The sequence below is a fragment of the Schistocerca cancellata genome, chromosome 1 (assembly GCF_023864275.1).
Source record: "Schistocerca cancellata isolate TAMUIC-IGC-003103 chromosome 1, iqSchCanc2.1, whole genome shotgun sequence".
NCBI lineage: Eukaryota > Metazoa > Arthropoda > Insecta > Orthoptera > Acrididae > Schistocerca > Schistocerca cancellata.
This window is the reverse complement of record NC_064626.1, coordinates 367,517,697-367,535,178: the sequence shown is the minus strand read 5'-3', so window position 1 is coordinate 367,535,178 and position 17,482 is coordinate 367,517,697. Positions and strand designations below refer to the sequence as shown.

Sequence of the window (17,482 nt, the reverse complement as noted above, 5' to 3'; positions counted from 1 at the left end):
GTTACTCATCTCACTCGATATGCACGGAATCCGCCGAAATGACGTCCAACAGAAAGAAATGAAGCATACTGGAAGCTCTTCATTATTACTACTAAAGATATCCGACGATATTTTTGTGGCAATAAATTTATACAGATAAAGGAAAGAACACTATTCTAATATGAATAGACCGTGATTTTCAAGCTCCCACTAGTCTTGTTTTGGGACTGGGCTATCATAGTAACCTGGTTTATTTACATGTAAAACTTTTTCCACATAATTCTAAGTGCAGCTAAAGTTTTTATAGTGTGAAATTTTCCCTTGTCTCATAGTGTCTACTGAGAGTAAAAGGCCAAATGTGTTGACTTATACTACGCTGCGTGACTGGAGCATGCGATAAATAACACATATGCTGCCTTACATAATGTGGGCACCCCAGATACTTCGTGAAACGTTCAAGATACCGAAATAAGATTTTCGGTAAGTGAAAGGACGCAAGGATTCAAGTACCTTGATGTATCTTCATGACTCAAAAGTATTTCGTCTACCGAGATATTGACGCAGCGACAGCATTTTCCAATGGAAAGTGTGCTCTTTAAAGGCTCCCTATAGCTACTGAAAAGAAGCGCACAGAGATACGACGTGTGACAATGTTTACAAACTTTCTATAATAATATCCGATACTATCTGATCAAAAGTGTTCTGGAAATTTGTGGTAAGCTTCTATGGAACCAAACCGCTGAAGTCATCGATCCATTAACTTACACACTACTTAATCTAACTTAAACTAACTTACGCTAAGAACAACACATACACCCATGTCCGAGGGAGGACTCGAACCTCCGACGAGGAGAGCCGCGCGAACCGTGACAGGACGGTAGACCGCTCGACTACCCCGCGCGGCCAAAAGTATCCAGACACTCCTATGTAATGCGAAATCGACCATTAGGTGTTAGGAGAGGCTGATCCCACAATACGAAGGAAGCGGGGAATATTGTGTTATCAGCAGGGAAGCAGTAAGAGCAGAATGGGTCGGTCAGCAGAGCTCAGTGACCTCGAACATGGATGTCACCTGAGTAAAAAATGCATGTTGTTGTTGTTGTGGTGGTCTTCAGTCCTGAGACTGGTTTGATGCAACTCTCCATGCTACTCTATCCTGTGCAAGCTTCTTCATCTCCCAGTACTTACAGCAACCTACATCCCTCTGAATCTGATTAGTGTATTCATCTCTTGGTCTCCCTCTACGATTTTTACCCTCCACGCTGCCGTCCAATTCTAAATTTGTGATCCCTTGATGCCTCAGAACATGTCCTACCAACCGGTCCCTTCTTCTTGTCAAGTTGTGCCACATACTCCTCTTCTCCCGAATTCAATTCTATACCTCCTCATTAGTTATGCGATCCACCCATCTAATCTTCACCATTCTTCTGTAGCACCACATTTCGAAAGCTTCTATTCTCTTCTGGTCCAAACAAAAAATGCATAGTAGCGTTTAAACCACTGTCATGACGTTGTGAAGTGGAAACACGAAAGAACAACCACACATAAACCGGGACCAGACAGACCTCATGTACTGAAGGACAGGGACCGCCGAACATCGCATGAAATCAGCGGAAGGAATGACTCGTGAGTCCCGAAGTGCTAGCACCAGCCCATCTAGTACGCTTACCGAGCGTAGCGAGTCAAAAACAGTGGGATACAGTGGTCGAGTGGCTCCTCGTAAGTCACACATTCCTGCAGCAAATGCTAAACGACGGTTGAGGAGGTATAAAGGGAGACGCCACTGGAGAGTCGACGACTCGGGACAAGTGATTTGGAGTGATGAGTCACGCAGTGCAATGGAAGGTTTTGTGTTTGGTGAAACTCTGGAGAGCGTTATCTGCCATCGCGTGTGGTGCTGACAGTAAATGGACATGTTATTACGGCATAGAAATGGTGTTACGGTATGGAGGTATTCTTCGTGACCAGGTTGTCGTCTCCTTATTGCATGTAAGAAAACACTAAATGTAGAAGAATAGCCTATGAACACACTTTACAGCACTGGCTGTTGCATGCAGCAGAGGAACGATTCGGAGACGGTGTTTTTTTACATCAGCACGACAGTGCATCCTGTCCCAAAGCAGCATCTTTGAGATAATGGTTTGTAGAGTAATAACATCCCTGAAATGAACTCGCCTGCGCAGAGTCCAGAACTGAACCCAACGGAGTGGAACACGTCTGAGTTGAGTTAGAACGTCTGCTTCGCTCCAGACCACAGCATCCAACATCGCGACCTTCTTTAGCTTCGGCTCTTGGTGAAAAATGGGCTACCATTGCTCCACAGACATTGACAAAATGGTTCAAATGGCTCTGAGCACTATGGGACTTAACATCTGTGGTCATCAGTCCCCTAGAACTTAGAACTACTTAAACCTAACTAACCTAAGGACATCACAGACATCCATGCCCGAGGCAGGATTCGAACCTGCGACCTGAACCGCTAGACCACCGCGGCCGGCAGACATTGACACCTCACTGAAAGTGTCCCCAGCATATCATCGAGGCTGTACACAAGCGATTGGAAAACTTGATGTTTGAGAAAACTCTGAAGGAAAAGTCGAAGGATTTAGCGCCTAATGGAACATCGGAAGCACTAACAGTGGGCGGATACTTTTCGTCAGATAGCGTATATTCGCTGTATAGCGTCACGTGAAGATAAAAAATAAAGGAAAATGAGGTTTTAACGTTCCGTGGACGAAGATATTGTTAGAGACGGAACACAAGTTAGGACTGGGAAAGCAGATTTTCGAAGTTGCTGACCTGCAGCATCAGTGAACGCTCTAAACTTGGATACACAGGTTATCAGTCAACCCTCAAAGAAATATTGTTCACTGGCTAAACCTGTTTAACGCCTTAGACATTTTCAGTAGTGCGTATTACTTCTTAGCCGATGGCTGCGCCAAGCGTAGTAAAATAAGCATCTTCTCAAAGACCCTTGAGGAGTTGCTCAATCGTATTGTTCTGTTACTCACTTAAAACATCTGGTCCTGAATTGCCGAGAGAGTGGCACTCCTCCATTCGCCAGTCACTACGATTAAGGAACCCTGGTAAAGGGTTGAAGCAGCATCTAATAACGTAACCAATCCTGTTCTGCCATCTCAGTTCGATTTGATGCCCGGTCGGGTTAGAGCCGTTGTTGCTGCCGGAGGAGGCAGAACCGAGTACTGAATTTCACACCCTGAATTCCTCAAAATCCGCTACTAATTTCATGTATCCTCCCTGCTATAATGTACACGCACAGTCGATAAATTGTCGTTATTTGCCATCCATCCAATTTTAATGGTCAGATGTTTCAGGTGAAACAAAGGATATAGCACACTGGCAGGCGTTAAGCAGTCTATGGGTTGGTTACTTTCTATCAAACTTGACATTCAGGTGAAATGGAACTTCCAACCGCAGTAATGGTTCGAACCACCTCCCAGTCCTCGAATCGCTGGTGCTAGAGCAGTTTCATGCAGACAGCAAGTAAAAATGTGAAGAAGCATTATTCTGGCCGATTATGGAAAACTGAACCAGACAGATGGTATATGGAAAACTTTCCAGCGTTCATCACACAATTATCTTTGGAGGGTCCCTCAGGAATTCCAAATTCCTACGACTATCATGCAATGAGTACTCCGAAAAAATCATAGTTGTACTCAATCCGATTACAACTGTTGCAACGGCCTGATGCCAAGCCAGAACTAATGATGTTTGTTGTGGACATTCTTGAACGTTGAAATAGTATGGTGATTCCCTAACAACGCTACATTTTCCGCATTTCATGTGTTAGATCTGGCAACGGCGTTGCCGCAGTGGATTCACCGGTTCCCATCAGATCACCGAAGATAAGCGCTGTCGAGCGTGGCCGGCACTTGGATGGGTGACCATCCGGGCCGCCATGCTATGTTGCCATTTTTCGGGGTGCACTCAGCCTTATGATGCCAATTGAGGAGCTACTCGACCGAATAGTAGCGGCTCCGGTCAAAGAAAACCATCATAACGACCGGGAGAGCGGTGTGCTGACCACACGCCCCTCCTATCCTCATCCTCAGTTGAAGATGACACGGCGGTCGGATGGTCCCGGTGGGCCACTTGTGGCCTGAAGACGGAGTGCTATGTGATAGATCTAGTGAACAGACAAATGTAACGTCAGCGGCAAAACCAGTCCACTTCCTGTTACCTGATGTTTGAGCTTATTGTTGAACGGTTCACCTTTCTTGAGATAAATGTTAAAGCTGTAAGTCATCATGATATTAATCTGCTATATGGTTTATCACAATAACCGGCTGTTAACCAAAAGTAATTTTTAAACAAGATGGTTCACCGCCACACGGAGCCAAGACTGTGCGATGCATCTGTGATCAAGCGTATCGAGAACGTCGGATGGCAAAGGTGAGCAGCAAGTCACGTTGTCCATTAGGCGCTAAATCCTTCGAGTTTTCCTTCAGAGTTTTCTCAGACACCAAGTTTTCCAGTCGCTTGTGTGTAGCTTCGACGATTCGAATGCTCGAATGGCTGATACCATCGCCGCAGTTGATTACACAGGTGTCGCGCCAAATGTGGTTGATTCTGGTATAAAAAATGTAATACGTTTTTTTGCTACTGTAGTAGCAGATATCGAAACAGATTAATAAAAAAATTACATTTGTGAATAACAGGAGCCATAAACGTTCTTATAAGGAATTTAGGTCGCTACAGTTTACCCTTTTTTGCTAATCTCTTCATTGCATAGTGGAACTGTTGAGATCAGACGCGATGGTAACTGCAGACAATTTATGTAAGAGGGTTCAGCTGCCTTATTTTCTTGTGCATGACAATCTGCGTCCTGTCATTCTGATCTACGGTTTCCGAAATTCGCGAAAACGACTAGCTGCTAACTCTCAACTTTAAGACTGTAAAAATTGGAAACTTGTGGTAAGGTCTTACGGGACAAACTGCTGAGGTCATTTGTCCCTAAGCCTACAAGTACTTAATCTAAATAAACTACGTTCCGCTATGGACAACACACACACACACCCATCACTGCAGTGATCTCTTCTTTCCCATCCAAAACGGTTTTCTTTCTCAAACGATCTACATCTACATGCATACCACGCAGCCACCACACGGTGCATGGCGGATGGATGCCTTGTACTGGTGGGCATTCCCTTTCCTGTTCCACTGATAAATGTAGCAAAGGATATAACGGCTGCCCATTGCTTCCACACGAGCAGTGATTTCTCTTGTCTTCTCTGTGCTTAAACGAGATGTTTGCTGATAGCATTAGAATCGTTCCACAGTCCGTCGCAAATGCTGATTCTCTAAGCCTTCTCAATAGCGTTCCCGAAAAGGAAGTCTTCTTCCTCCAGGGATTCCCATTTGAGTTCACCGTGCATATCGGTAATACTCGTATGCTGATCCCCGTAACAAATCTAGCAGCACGACCCTGAAGTGCTTCGATGTCTTTCGTTAATCCGACCTGTTGTGCGTCCCAAACACTTGAGCAGCACTCGAGAATGGGTCTCACAAGTGTTCTTATTTTCTGTATATAAATGAGCTATACATTCCCAGAATTCTCCCAGTAAAATGAAATCGGCAATTCATTTTCCCTACAGCCCAACTTACGTGTTCCTTGCATTTCATGTCTCTTTGCAGCTTTACGTCTAGACATTTAATCGACGTGACTGTGTAAACAGAACCCATTAACATTTTATTCCATTACAGGGTTGTTTTTCCTATTCACCTACATTAATTTACATTTTTCAACATTTAGAGCAAACTGAATTTCATCATATCAAATAGAAATTCTGTCCAAATCACCTACTACCCTCCTACAGTCTCTCAAAGACGACAGCGTCCGGTACACTACAGCGGTGTTAGAAAACAGTCGCATATTGCTGCTCATCCTATCCATCAGGTCGTTCATGTATACAGAGTGAACATTAATAATGTTAAATCCTGCCTAATCGTCAAACGTGAGGTGTCTAGGAAACCTGATTTCTCTGATCACTGCACAGCAATTCACGCAAATAGTATTAATGAGTTTTATTACTTCGAGAATTACATAGATGTGTCGCAAGCAAAGGACGACAAGCAAAATAAACAAGCTTCTTTAATATACAGGGTGTTACAAAAAGGTACGGCCAAACTTTCAGGAAACATTCCTCATACACAAAGAAAGAAAATAATGTGGACATGTGTCCGGAAACGCTTACTTTCCATGTTAGAGCTCATTTTATTACTTCTCTTCAAATCACATTAAAATGGAAACACACAGCAACAGAACGTACCAGCGTGACTTCAAACACTTTGTTACAGGAAATGTTCAAAATGTCATCCGTTAGCGAGGATACATGCATCCACCCTCCGTCGCATGGAATCCCTGATGCGCTGATGCAGCCATGGAGAATGGCGTATTGTATCACAGCCGTCCATAATACGAGCACCAAGAGTCTCTACATTTGGTACCGGGGTTGCGTAGACAAGAGCTTTCAAATGCCCCCATAAATGAAAGTCAAGAGGGTTGAGGTCAGGAGAGCGAGGAGGCCATGGAATTGGTCCGCCTCTACCATTCCATCGGTCACCGAATCTGCTGTTGAGAAGCGTACGAACACTTCGACTGAAATGTGCAGGAGCCCCATCGTGCATGAACCACATGTTTTGTCGTACTTGTAAAGGCACATGTTCTAGCAGCACAGGTAGAGTATCCCGTATGAAATAATGATAACGTGCTCCATTGAGAGTGGGTGGAAGAACTAAAATGAGGTCTAACATGGAAATTAAGCGTTTCCGGACACATGTCCACATAACATCTTTTCTTTATTTGTGTGTGAGGAATGTTTCCTGAAAGTTTGGCCGTACCTTTTTGTAACACCCTGTATTCAGTTCCTAATACAGTTGACGCTTCTATTCAGGTCGCTAGTCTTGAAGCTTCCCTTCGATTGGGCTGCGACCAGTCGGGCGCATCACTTAATTCCTCTTCGCATAGAGACCGCTGCTGTTGCGTTGTCGTCCTAGAAAGGGGTCATTCAGCTTGCAATTGGCTGACGTCTTGTTCCCGACTGGCGTGCCCGCGCTTGACTTTACGCAGTAACAAATACTAGTAAAACCGACAAACTGCAGGGATTGATTCCAGACTGAAAACGGAGGAGAAAAGGTCCTACAGACATATGTCTGGAGATGCATTGTTGCCACGGTAGACAGTGCTGACGAATGACAGTTCCTCTGACCACGAGCCATGTGTTCCTTGTGTGTTGCAGGCTGCGTTAGTGACGCAGCGTACTGTAAGCCGCAGAATGGTTCGGTATTCATGCCGGTAACAAGCTGAGATGTTGTTTGTGTGCGGCCAAGTAGATGGAAACAGTCGAGAGACAGCACAGCTATACCAACACAAGTACCTTGACAGACATCTACTACGTCACACAACGTTCCAGGCCCTTTTTGGAACGTTTGTGTGATTATGGGTCCTTTCAGACAAACGAACATGCAGGGATACGGCGGACGGTGTGAACACCAGATTTGGAGGACCAGGTTTGCAGGATATTGTGGCGAAGCCTAGTACAAGCTCCAGGCAAGTGGCCTGCCAACATGGTGTAATTCAAAGTACCATTGTGTGTATCCTGCTTGAAAACCGCTACTTCTTTTTCACCAACAACTGTGAGAATCATTAGCAGCGAATCATCCTCTACGGGAAGAATTTTGTCGATGGTTTTTGCACCAGATCATCACAATTATGGGATTTCTAACATCAGTCATCTTAACTGACGAAGCAACCTTTACCAGAAACTGGCACCATCAATCTGCATAATCGTCATGTGTGGGCTACAGACAGACCTCGGGGAATGGTTGAGGCGTCTCGTCAGCATCAGTTCAGCATAAACGTGTGGGCAGGGATTCTTGGCGACCATCGCGGCTTGTTCACGACATTAATACCGGACCATTCTGCTGCTTACAGTTTGCTGCGTTAATCACACAGCTTGCGACAAACAAGGAACACACGGCACATGGTCACAGGAACTTTCACTCGTCAGCGCCATGTACCGGGCAACGATGCATTTCCGGACACAAGTTCATAGGAACCTTTTTTCTCCGTTTCCGGTCAGGAATTCGTCCCTGAAGTCTGTCGGTTTTTATTAACGTTCACCCTATACAGAGAACAAAAGCGCTCTCATCACACTTCCCTCACAACCTCTTGACGATACTCCTGTCTTCAGTAAGACTCACCCTCCAGGACAACTTACTGGGTTCTGTTACTAAAAAGGCCTTCGAGCAAATCACTGATCTGAGGTCCTATCCCGTATGCTCGGACCTTTGGTAACAGTCTCCCGTGTGCCACTCATCCCTTTCAGATACTAAACCTTGACAAGGTCAGTAGAAATTTCTAGCACTTGCGGTTTACGAATACTATATCAACCATTTCAGGTTTCAGCGTGTATGTTAGGCATCGTAGAGTCATAGGGTTCAAATGGTTCAAATGGCTGTGAGCACTATGGGACTTAACTTCTGAGGTCATCAGTCCCCTAGAACTTAGAACTACTTAAACCTAACCAACCTAAGGACGTCACACAAATCCATGCCCGAGGCAGGATTCGAACCTGCGACCGTAGCAGTCACGCGGTTCCAGACTGTAGCGCCTAGAACCGCTGGGCCACTCATAGGGTTTCGTCGATTCCGCAAAATGCGATAATAGTTTCTGGGTTGTTTAGACGAGTCACGTTCGATAAGCAGCTTATCTGCAGTGTTTCTGTTCCATTTACGCGACCTTCACCCGGATATTGGCGACATACAGAAGTCTCCTAGATTTGCATCTTATATAATATTTCCAGTAGTTTATGTCAAACGTAGAGAATAATTTCACTATTGAATATGACGAAGGTGGCAGCCCGCAATGCCCTTCTGCCTCGTTTCGTATAGATCATGTGTTACACTACAAAATTTTCGTTAAACAACGGGCAGTTAAAATTATCCGAAGGTCACCTCTGTATTCGATCACATTATGGCTGTCGATCTTTTTTCGGAATGCCATTAAGATTCGCAAGATAGTGCTAAGATTGAACGATTCTACAAAGTCTACTCTTGTATTCTGCTCAGGGAACATGTCACCGATGTGCAAATCTGTTCTGTGTCTATTTGGGCTGTTACTTATACAACTCTCTTACGAGCATTAATACTTTGTGTCGACAGCAAATCGCTGTGCATGCCTGCAAACAAGAAAATAAAAGGAGAGAGAGAGCGATGAGAATAATATTTAGGATATTATTATGTAATTGATTAGGGATCAGTCTTTTATTTCTGAACAAGTAATATTGCTCTATGTGGTTCCCACTAAGTTCAACTGTAAGCGTCACCGTTTGCAACACACTTTTGTGCTCAGAGTGAATTTCTCTAGCACAGCTTTGACAGAACAGCGGATGGTGCATTGTGCTGCATAGTGGAAAGAAATGTTCAGAGAGTTCAAAAATTGAGCAAGAAGCCATGTTAGATTATCATTCGTTTTGACAATACGGTAGTTCTAGACTTCCTGCAGCTCCAAACGTGTCGATTGAAACTATCTTAGTTTGCACGGGCGAGGAATTGTGAGAAAGGATGCTTTTTCTTGTCAGTGAAGATCTCTTGCTCGCTTGCAACAATGAATGTGTAACAGAGGGCAAAAGATACCTGGAAAAATGATTTGATAATTGGTTTCACACGATGAAGAGATGTATAGTTTTAGACTAATCAATTGTAAAAGCGGCTACAGCATTATTTCCATGTGTTCTCTTGTCCACAGACGCCCGAATTTTAACAAACTGCGCTGTATTGGCCTCAATATTTTCTGGTTTGCATATTTTTATACTTGTACAGTCACGCAATGGTTGCAGTGCTTACGCGTACTTTATTTCGTTACTTCGATCATGCGAAATGTGGTCGTCTTTTGTTTTGTTTTTGTGGCAGCATGTATATGTCGAGTGTGCTATTCGGCTTTATGTTGCTGTGTATCCGGCTATTTCTCTCTCTCTTCTCTCTCTATCTCTCTCTCTCTCTCTCCCTCTCTCCCTCCACCGTACCCCCCCCCCTCCTCTCTTTCCCCGAGAACACATAGAAATTATCTAGAAGCCATAAGTCATTTCAGCCATGAGAACTATTTGTGATCTCGTTAAACTGATTTGTAAACTAAACCACAACTGTTAGGTGACCACTGATGATGGTTTAAGTATAGCGAAGCGCGCCTGGTCCAAGTAAGACTTTATACAGTCGCAAAAGACGGTATAACTCTCAGATTAATTGCAAAACTGCAACAGCAGGAGAGAGGCGTCAGAAATAGGACAACAAAGCCATCTGAGTTTGGGTAACAGAGACATTCACGAACGCAACACTAGAAGGAACAATGATCTGTATTACCCTTTAGTGAAGGGGCATGAACGAGCGAAATACGCCAACTATAGAAACCTTTGGAAATTTACCCATGGAAATAAAATTTCTGGCAGATAGTAGAATTCTTTTCAGATGTAGATTGAAGGTGTTTCTCTTTAACAACTACTTTTATACCATAGAGGCAACGGCCGTGCCGCAGTGGTTACACCGGTTCCCGTGAGGTCACCGAAGTTTAGCGCTGTCGGGCGTGGTCGGTACTTGGATGGGTGACCATCCAGGCCGCCATGCGCTGTTGCCATTTTTCGGGTGCACTCAGTCTCGTGATGCCAATTGAGAAGCTGCTCTACCGAACAGTACCGGCTTCGGTAAAGAATAGCCTCATTACGACCGGGAAAACGGTGTGCTGACACCACGCCCCTCCTATCCGCATCCTCCACGGAGGATAACACGGCGGTCGGATGGTCCCGGTAGGCCACTCGTGGCCTGAAGACGGAGTGCTTTTTTTATACCACAGAGGAATTTGTGAACAAAAACACTTGGCCCATTACCAACTGGAAACGCCCAATATGTAAAAATATTTTTTCGGCCCCTTTTTTCTGTACTGTGCGGATCATGTCGTTTTTGGAAACCCAGAATCTACTCTGTAGGAATCAACGCGGATTCCGGAAACAGCGATCGTGTGAGACCCAACTCGCTTTATTTGTTCATGAGACCCAGAAAATATTACATACAGGCTCCCAGGTAGATGCTATTTTCCTTGACTTCCGGAAGGCGTTCGATACAGTTCCGCACTGTCGCCTGATAAACAAAGTAAGAGCCTACGGAATATCAGACCAGCTGTGTGGCTGGATTGAAGAGTTTTTAGCAAACAGAACACAGCAACTTGTTATCAATGGAGAGACGTCTACAGACGTTAAAGTAATCTCTGGCGTGCCACAGGGGAGTGTTATGGGACAATTGCTTCTCACAATATATATAAATAGCCTAGTAGACAGTGTCGGAAGTTCCATGCGGCTTTTCGCGGATGATGCTGTAGTATACAGAGAAGTTGCAGCATTAGAAAATTGTTAGGAAATGCAGGAAGATCTGCAGCGGATAGGCACTTGGTGCAGGGAGTGGCAACTGACCCTTAACATAGATAAATGTAATGTATTGCGAATACATAGAAAGAAGGATCCTTTATTGTATGATTATATGATAGCGGGACAAACACTGGTGGCAGTTACTTCTGTAAAATATCTGGGAGTGTGAGTGCGGAACAATTTGAAGTGGAATGATCACATAAAATTAATTGTTGGTAAGGCGGGTAGCAGGTTGAGATTCATTGGTAGAGTCCTTAGAAAATGTAGTCCATCAACAAAGGAGGTGGCTTACAAAACACTCGTTCGACCTATACTTGAGTATTGCTCATGAGTGTGGAATCCGTACCAGGTCGGGTTGACGGAGGAGATAGAGAAGATCCAAAGTAGAGCGGCGCATTTCGTTACAAGGTTATTTGGTAACCGTGATAGCGTTACGGAGATGTTTAGCAAACTCAAGTGGCAGACTCTGCAAGAGAGGCGCTCTGCATCGCGTTGTAGTTTGCTGTCCAGGTTTCGAGAGGGTGCGTTTCTGGATGAGGTATCGAATATATTGCTTCCCCCTACTTATATCTCCCGAGGAGATCACGAATGTAAAATTAGAGGGATTCGAGCGCGCACGGAGGCTTTCCGGCAGTCGTTCTTCCCGCGACCGATACGCGATTGGAACAGGAAAGGAAGGTAATGACAGTGGCACGTAAAGTGCCCTCCGCCACAAACCGTTGGGTGCCTTGCGGAGTATAAATGTAGATGTAGATATAGACGGTCCCGGCGGAGGTTCGATTCCTCTCTCGGGCATGGGTGTGTATGTTTGTCCTTAGGATAATTTAGGTTAAGTAGTGTGTAAGCTTAGGGACTGATGACCTTTGCAGTTAAGTCCCCTAAGATTTCACACACATCTGAACATTTTTTTCTGTAAATATGTGTTCTGTGTTTGTTCAATTCACACCTTCAACATCGCAGCATTTATCGTGAATGTAATGTACGGGACGAGTAACTCACCTGGTCGCCTGAGCGCTCCGCCGTCCAAATAGCAGACGACGCGAGTGGCACCCAAGGCGGCGGCGCTCGGCCAGCAGGTGGCGGCAGCCGCGAGCAGCAGCAGCGGGAGCTTCGCCATGGCCGGGAGTCGGTGTGGCACTGTGCGGGCGCAGACAGCTGTTGGCGCGGTCACCGCAGTGTCGCCGGGAGGGGGCAGTACCGCGAATCGTAGCTTCTGGAGGGGACCGCTGACGTCGCTCGCTAAGTGGCCGCGCACGGCCCCGTCACACAATCCCACGGCCGGCCGTGTCTCTCTGCATACGCGTCAATGTTAAGAACAGAAGCACGGGTCACACGCCAAGAAGCCTGAAATTATTTTCAGCTTTAGGGCTCCGTAGATCCTTGACTTACAGCCTCGATTTAATGTTGACCATGTTTCTTTCCTTTTTTCTTCTTTTTCCATTCTTCTTCTTCTTCTTCTTCTTCTGTAGTGGTCAATCCAAGGATTGGTTTTGCAAGTAGGCTGTTTATGTTTTCTTATTGGCAACGTTACATAGCGCTCTGTATGAAAATCACTGGCTGTGCTGTGTGCAGTCTGTGGCTAGTTTGCATTGTTGTCTGCCATTGTAGTGTTAGGCAGCGGCAGCTGGATGTGAACAGCGCGTAGCGTTGCGCAGTTGGAGGTGAGCCGCCAGCAGTGGTGGATGTGGGGAGAGAGATGGCGGAGTTTTGTAATTTGTCATGAACTGATATATATATTATGACTATTAAGGTAAATACATTGTTTGTTCTCTATTAATATCTTTCATTAGCTAACTATCCCTATCAGTAGTTCGAGTAACGAAGGTTTTTGTGAGGTAAGTGATTTGTGAAAGGTATAGGTTAAAGTTAGTCAGGGCCATTGTTTTGTAGGGATTATTGAAAGTCAGATTGCGTTGCGCTAAAAATATTGTGTGTCAGTTTAAGCATAGTCTTGTATAATTTTTCTAAGGGGACGTTTCAGTTTGCAACAGCTACAATGGCAGCTTGTCTCCATTCTGTGCGTCTTCCAGCTTTTCTCTTCATTTCTTTATAGGTGTTACATCCCACATCTTTCACGATTTGATCCATATACGTCAGTCGTGGTCTTCCTCTTGGTCTTTTTCCCTCGACATATCCCCCTATGATTGTGTTCAGGAGTCCTTTATGTCTTAATAGATGGCCTGTAAATTGCACTCTTCTTTTAACAAAGAAACTCCAGAAGCTTCTCTTCTCACCTGCTCTTTCCAGAAGCACTTCGTTTGTGACCTTGTCGATAAATTTTATTTTGAGCATGCGTCTATAGCACCACATTTCAAAAGAATTTAGCTTCTGGTCTTCCTCTGTCCCGAGAGTCCATGTTTCACACCCATAGCATGCCACACTCCACACATATGATTTCAAAAATCTTTTCCTGATTTCAAGGCTGATGCTCTTAGATGTTAAGATGTTTTTCTTCCTGTTAAAAGCAGCCTTTGCTTGAGCAATTCTACTTCTCACTTCTGCCTTGCTCCTTCCATCCCTGGTAATATTACTGCTAAGATAAGTAAATTTGTCAACTTGTTCAAGCAGTTCATTGCCTACATGAACTTGGACTTTCACTTGATCTTTTTTGTCGCATGCCATTACTTTTGTGTTTGCTTTATTAATTCTCATATTATATTCTTCCCCCAAAACTTTATCCATTCTATTCAGTAGGACTACAAGATCTTCTTCACTTTCAGCCAGGACAGCAATATCATCGGCATATCTTATCGTGTCTATTCGTTGGCCATGAATTACTACACCTATCTGTGAATTTTCCCTTACTTTTTTCAGCGCCTCTTCAATGTATAGGTTAAAGATAACAGGTGATAGTGCGCAACCTTGTCGGACACCTTTCCGTATCTACACCTCTTATTGTTTTGTCCGTCCACGGGTAACTGCTGTCTCGTTTTTGTACAGGTTCCATATCATTTTTTTAATCTTTATAGTCTATTCATACTTTTTTGAGCACCTCAAACATCTTATCCCATTTAACATTATCAAAGGCTTTCTCTACATCTACGAAAGCTATGTATGTTGTCAGGTTCTTATCTAGTCGTTTCTCTATTATTAGTTTTAGAGCAAATATTGCTTCTCTGGTTCTTCTATCTTTCCGGAATCCAAACTGGTCTTCGGAGAGTGTAGTTTCGACTTTTTGTTCTATGCGTTTTAGGATAATTGAGGTTACTATTTTAGAGGTGTGAGTAACTAGGCTGAGCGTCGTATAATTTTCACATCTTGTAGCATTTGCTTTCTTTGGAATGGGGATCATAATGTTTTTCTCGAAGTCTGTAGGAATTTTACCCTGCTCGTACATGTTGAAAACAAGATTATACAACTCCTGATTCAGTTTTCCTCCACCAGATTTCAGAAGTTCGGCTGGGATATTTTTCCATCAACCAATCAATAAACGAAATCACGGAAAAGTTTGGGAGAGGAAGTTCCCCTACATCTACACGATTGCACTGCAATTCACACTTACGCGTTTGGTGGGCAGTTCACAGCCCTATAGCAGCTCGGTATGAGCACAACATTAAGAACTCTGCGAATTTCTTCCGTCGATTAGAGGGGATGCGTTTGAAAGACTCTGATATTCTAGTAAATTTTGATGTGTTCCCTCCCTTCACTCGTGTTCCTGTATCTGATTCGTAACGGTTGACTGAGGCTAGGTTTGGAGCTGAATGAACGAACCTACGTATGTCGACATGTGTTGAATTCCACTCACTTTTTATTCAGTGACGAGACTACAGATAGATGCAGTTGCGATAGGAAGCCCGTTGTTACCTATTATTTCCAATTTGTTTATGGAAGATTTTGAGCAATGTGCCTTGTAGTAGGCAACCTTGATATTTGCGAGTTTTTTTAGGTATTGCAAACGATACTTTTGTTATCTGGCCTCATGACAGTGAGAATTTGAACGAATTTTTAGAACTCTTGAATCCATTCCACCCTATTATTTCACGATGGAAGTGGGAAAGGATGGTTATCTTTCCTTCCTTGATGTGTTGGTTAGGAGGAAGGTGGATGGTACGTTGGGACGTGCCGTTTATCGGAAGCCTACTCACATTGACTTATACCTGCAGGCTGATAGTTGTCGCCATCCGGTTCAAAAAGGGTTCAAATGGCTCTAAGCGCTATGGGACTTAACATCTGAGGTCATAAGTCCCCTAGACTTAGAACTACTTAAACCTAACTAACCTAATGACATCACACACATCCATTCCCGATGCAGGATTCGAACCTGCGACCGTAGCAGCAGCGCGGTTCCAGACTGAAGCGCCTAGAACGGCTCGGCGACAGCGCCCGGCTCGCCATCCGGCTGAACGTGAAGGGTACTTCTTACCTCGGTTTACAGTGCTCATGTCATCTGGGATCCTGACAGTTTACAGCTGAATTAGCCCATATCGAAGTCATCTTTCATAGAATGGTTATAGTAACAGACAGATTAGACGTGCGAAACGCTATGACCAGCTTTGAGTGATAATAATACCGAGGTGGCACCAAAGTCTGCGGCCTCTTTACCTTACGCAATGAGTATTTCGAACAGGAAATATATGTGAAGTATGTTTTTCGATCACCACCTTAGGGGTCCTTTTAGGTTCCCCAGAGGATGATCTTGGTTTGCGTAAGGCGGATGTCTCCGTGTTCCTTGCAGTTGTAGCATGTCGTATGTTGGTCAGCCTATAAGGACGGAGGAGCATTAAACATAAGCAGCAAACAATCTTACAAAAGCTGAGCAAATCCTGTCATTATAGAACACTGTGTTGGCACCAGTCACCCTATGGACATAACAACACGAAGATTCTGGTACGAATTTCCAGCTATTGGGATGGTGTTATTAAGGAACCTCTTCAAGTTAAATTAGAAAATAACCTTATAAGTAGAGGTGGTGGTTTTTGTTTAAATTCTGCAGGGAATCTTGCTCGCTCCCTTGTCATGAGACAGAGAGACAGATTTTATGCTATCTCACCCGTTAATTATTAATTTCACTATCGACGACTTTTGACCTCGGTCATCTTTGCTTTATGATGGCGCTGTTATTTACAGTATGCGCGTGGCGTGTGTGTGTGTGTGTGTGTGTGTGTGTGTGTGTGTGTGTGTGTGTGTATGCGTGCGTGCCTTATCCGATAACCGAGGTTTCAAATTTCTTTTATGTATGTGCCCTATCGCCGGCCGGTGTGGCCGAGAGGTTCCAGGCGCTTCAGTCTGCAACCGCGCGACCGTTACGGTCACAGGTTCGAATACTGCCTCGGGCATGGATGTGTGTGATGTCCTTATTTTAGTTAGGTTTACGTAGTTCTAAGTTCTAGGGGACTGATGACCTCAGATGTTAAGTCCCATAGTGGTCAGAGCCATTTGAACCATTTTGTGCCTTATCTTTCTGGAGTATCTCCGACAACCGAGGTTTCAAATTTCTATGTACACCGCTTACTTACTGCCGTTTTTCCTTGAAACGGCAGGTGTGCTCCTGTCGAAATATCTGTGGTTGTCAACGTCGTCACCGGGCTGCATTCCCGTAAGTTATTTGAACATATCACTGATGAGCCAAACCATTATGACCATAGTGTTTTGGTAAGTTTGTGCAGGTATGTGCCAATAGGTGTCTACGCACAGTCATGTAATTCGTGTAAATAACGAGTCACTGATTTGCGCACACGGTCACGCGCCCGATAGCGACACATGTGGGTTGTATAGGATTTACATCACGCGAATTTGGCCGCCGAGACATCAAAGTGATTTCACTATAACGCTCTTCAAACCACTGTAGCACCGTTCTGGCTCCGAGACACGGACAATTATACTGCTGGAAGATGACATCGGCGTCGGGGAAGAGATCAAGCGCGAAGGGATGTAGATGGTTCGCAGCTGTCAGTGTGTCTTCGATTACTGCTACAGGTCCCATGAAGTGCAAGAGAATGCCTCGCACAGCATAATAAGCTCCCACCATCCTGCGGCCGCGGCGCGCTGCACGTGTCGAGCTGCCGTTCACCTCAGTGACAGCGTTTGTGGGCACGACCAGCGACCTAGTGTTTCATAGGTGATTCTCC

The 17,482-nt window shown here is 44.6% G+C and overlaps 1 protein-coding gene and 1 pseudogene across 2 annotated transcripts in view; one reads left to right on the top strand and one right to left on the bottom strand.

Annotated features, from left to right (window-relative positions):
• Window positions 1-17,482, bottom strand: part of LOC126174792 (chitinase-like protein EN03) — a 165,016-nt gene that overhangs the window by 32,826 nt on the left and 114,708 nt on the right. The window contains exon 1 of one of the 2 annotated variants that reach the window (XM_049921182.1): window positions 12,414-12,571. The exons of the other annotated variant lie outside the window; for it this stretch is intronic. Within the exon in view, the coding sequence (XP_049777139.1) occupies window positions 12,414-12,531 (118 nt within the window). The 5' untranslated portion in view covers window positions 12,532-12,571. Of the gene's footprint in view, window positions 1-12,413; window positions 12,572-17,482 lie in introns of those variants that run through there. 2 annotated transcript variants of the gene reach the window in all.
• LOC126101039 (5S ribosomal RNA) lies at window positions 10,513-10,630 on the top strand (annotated as a pseudogene).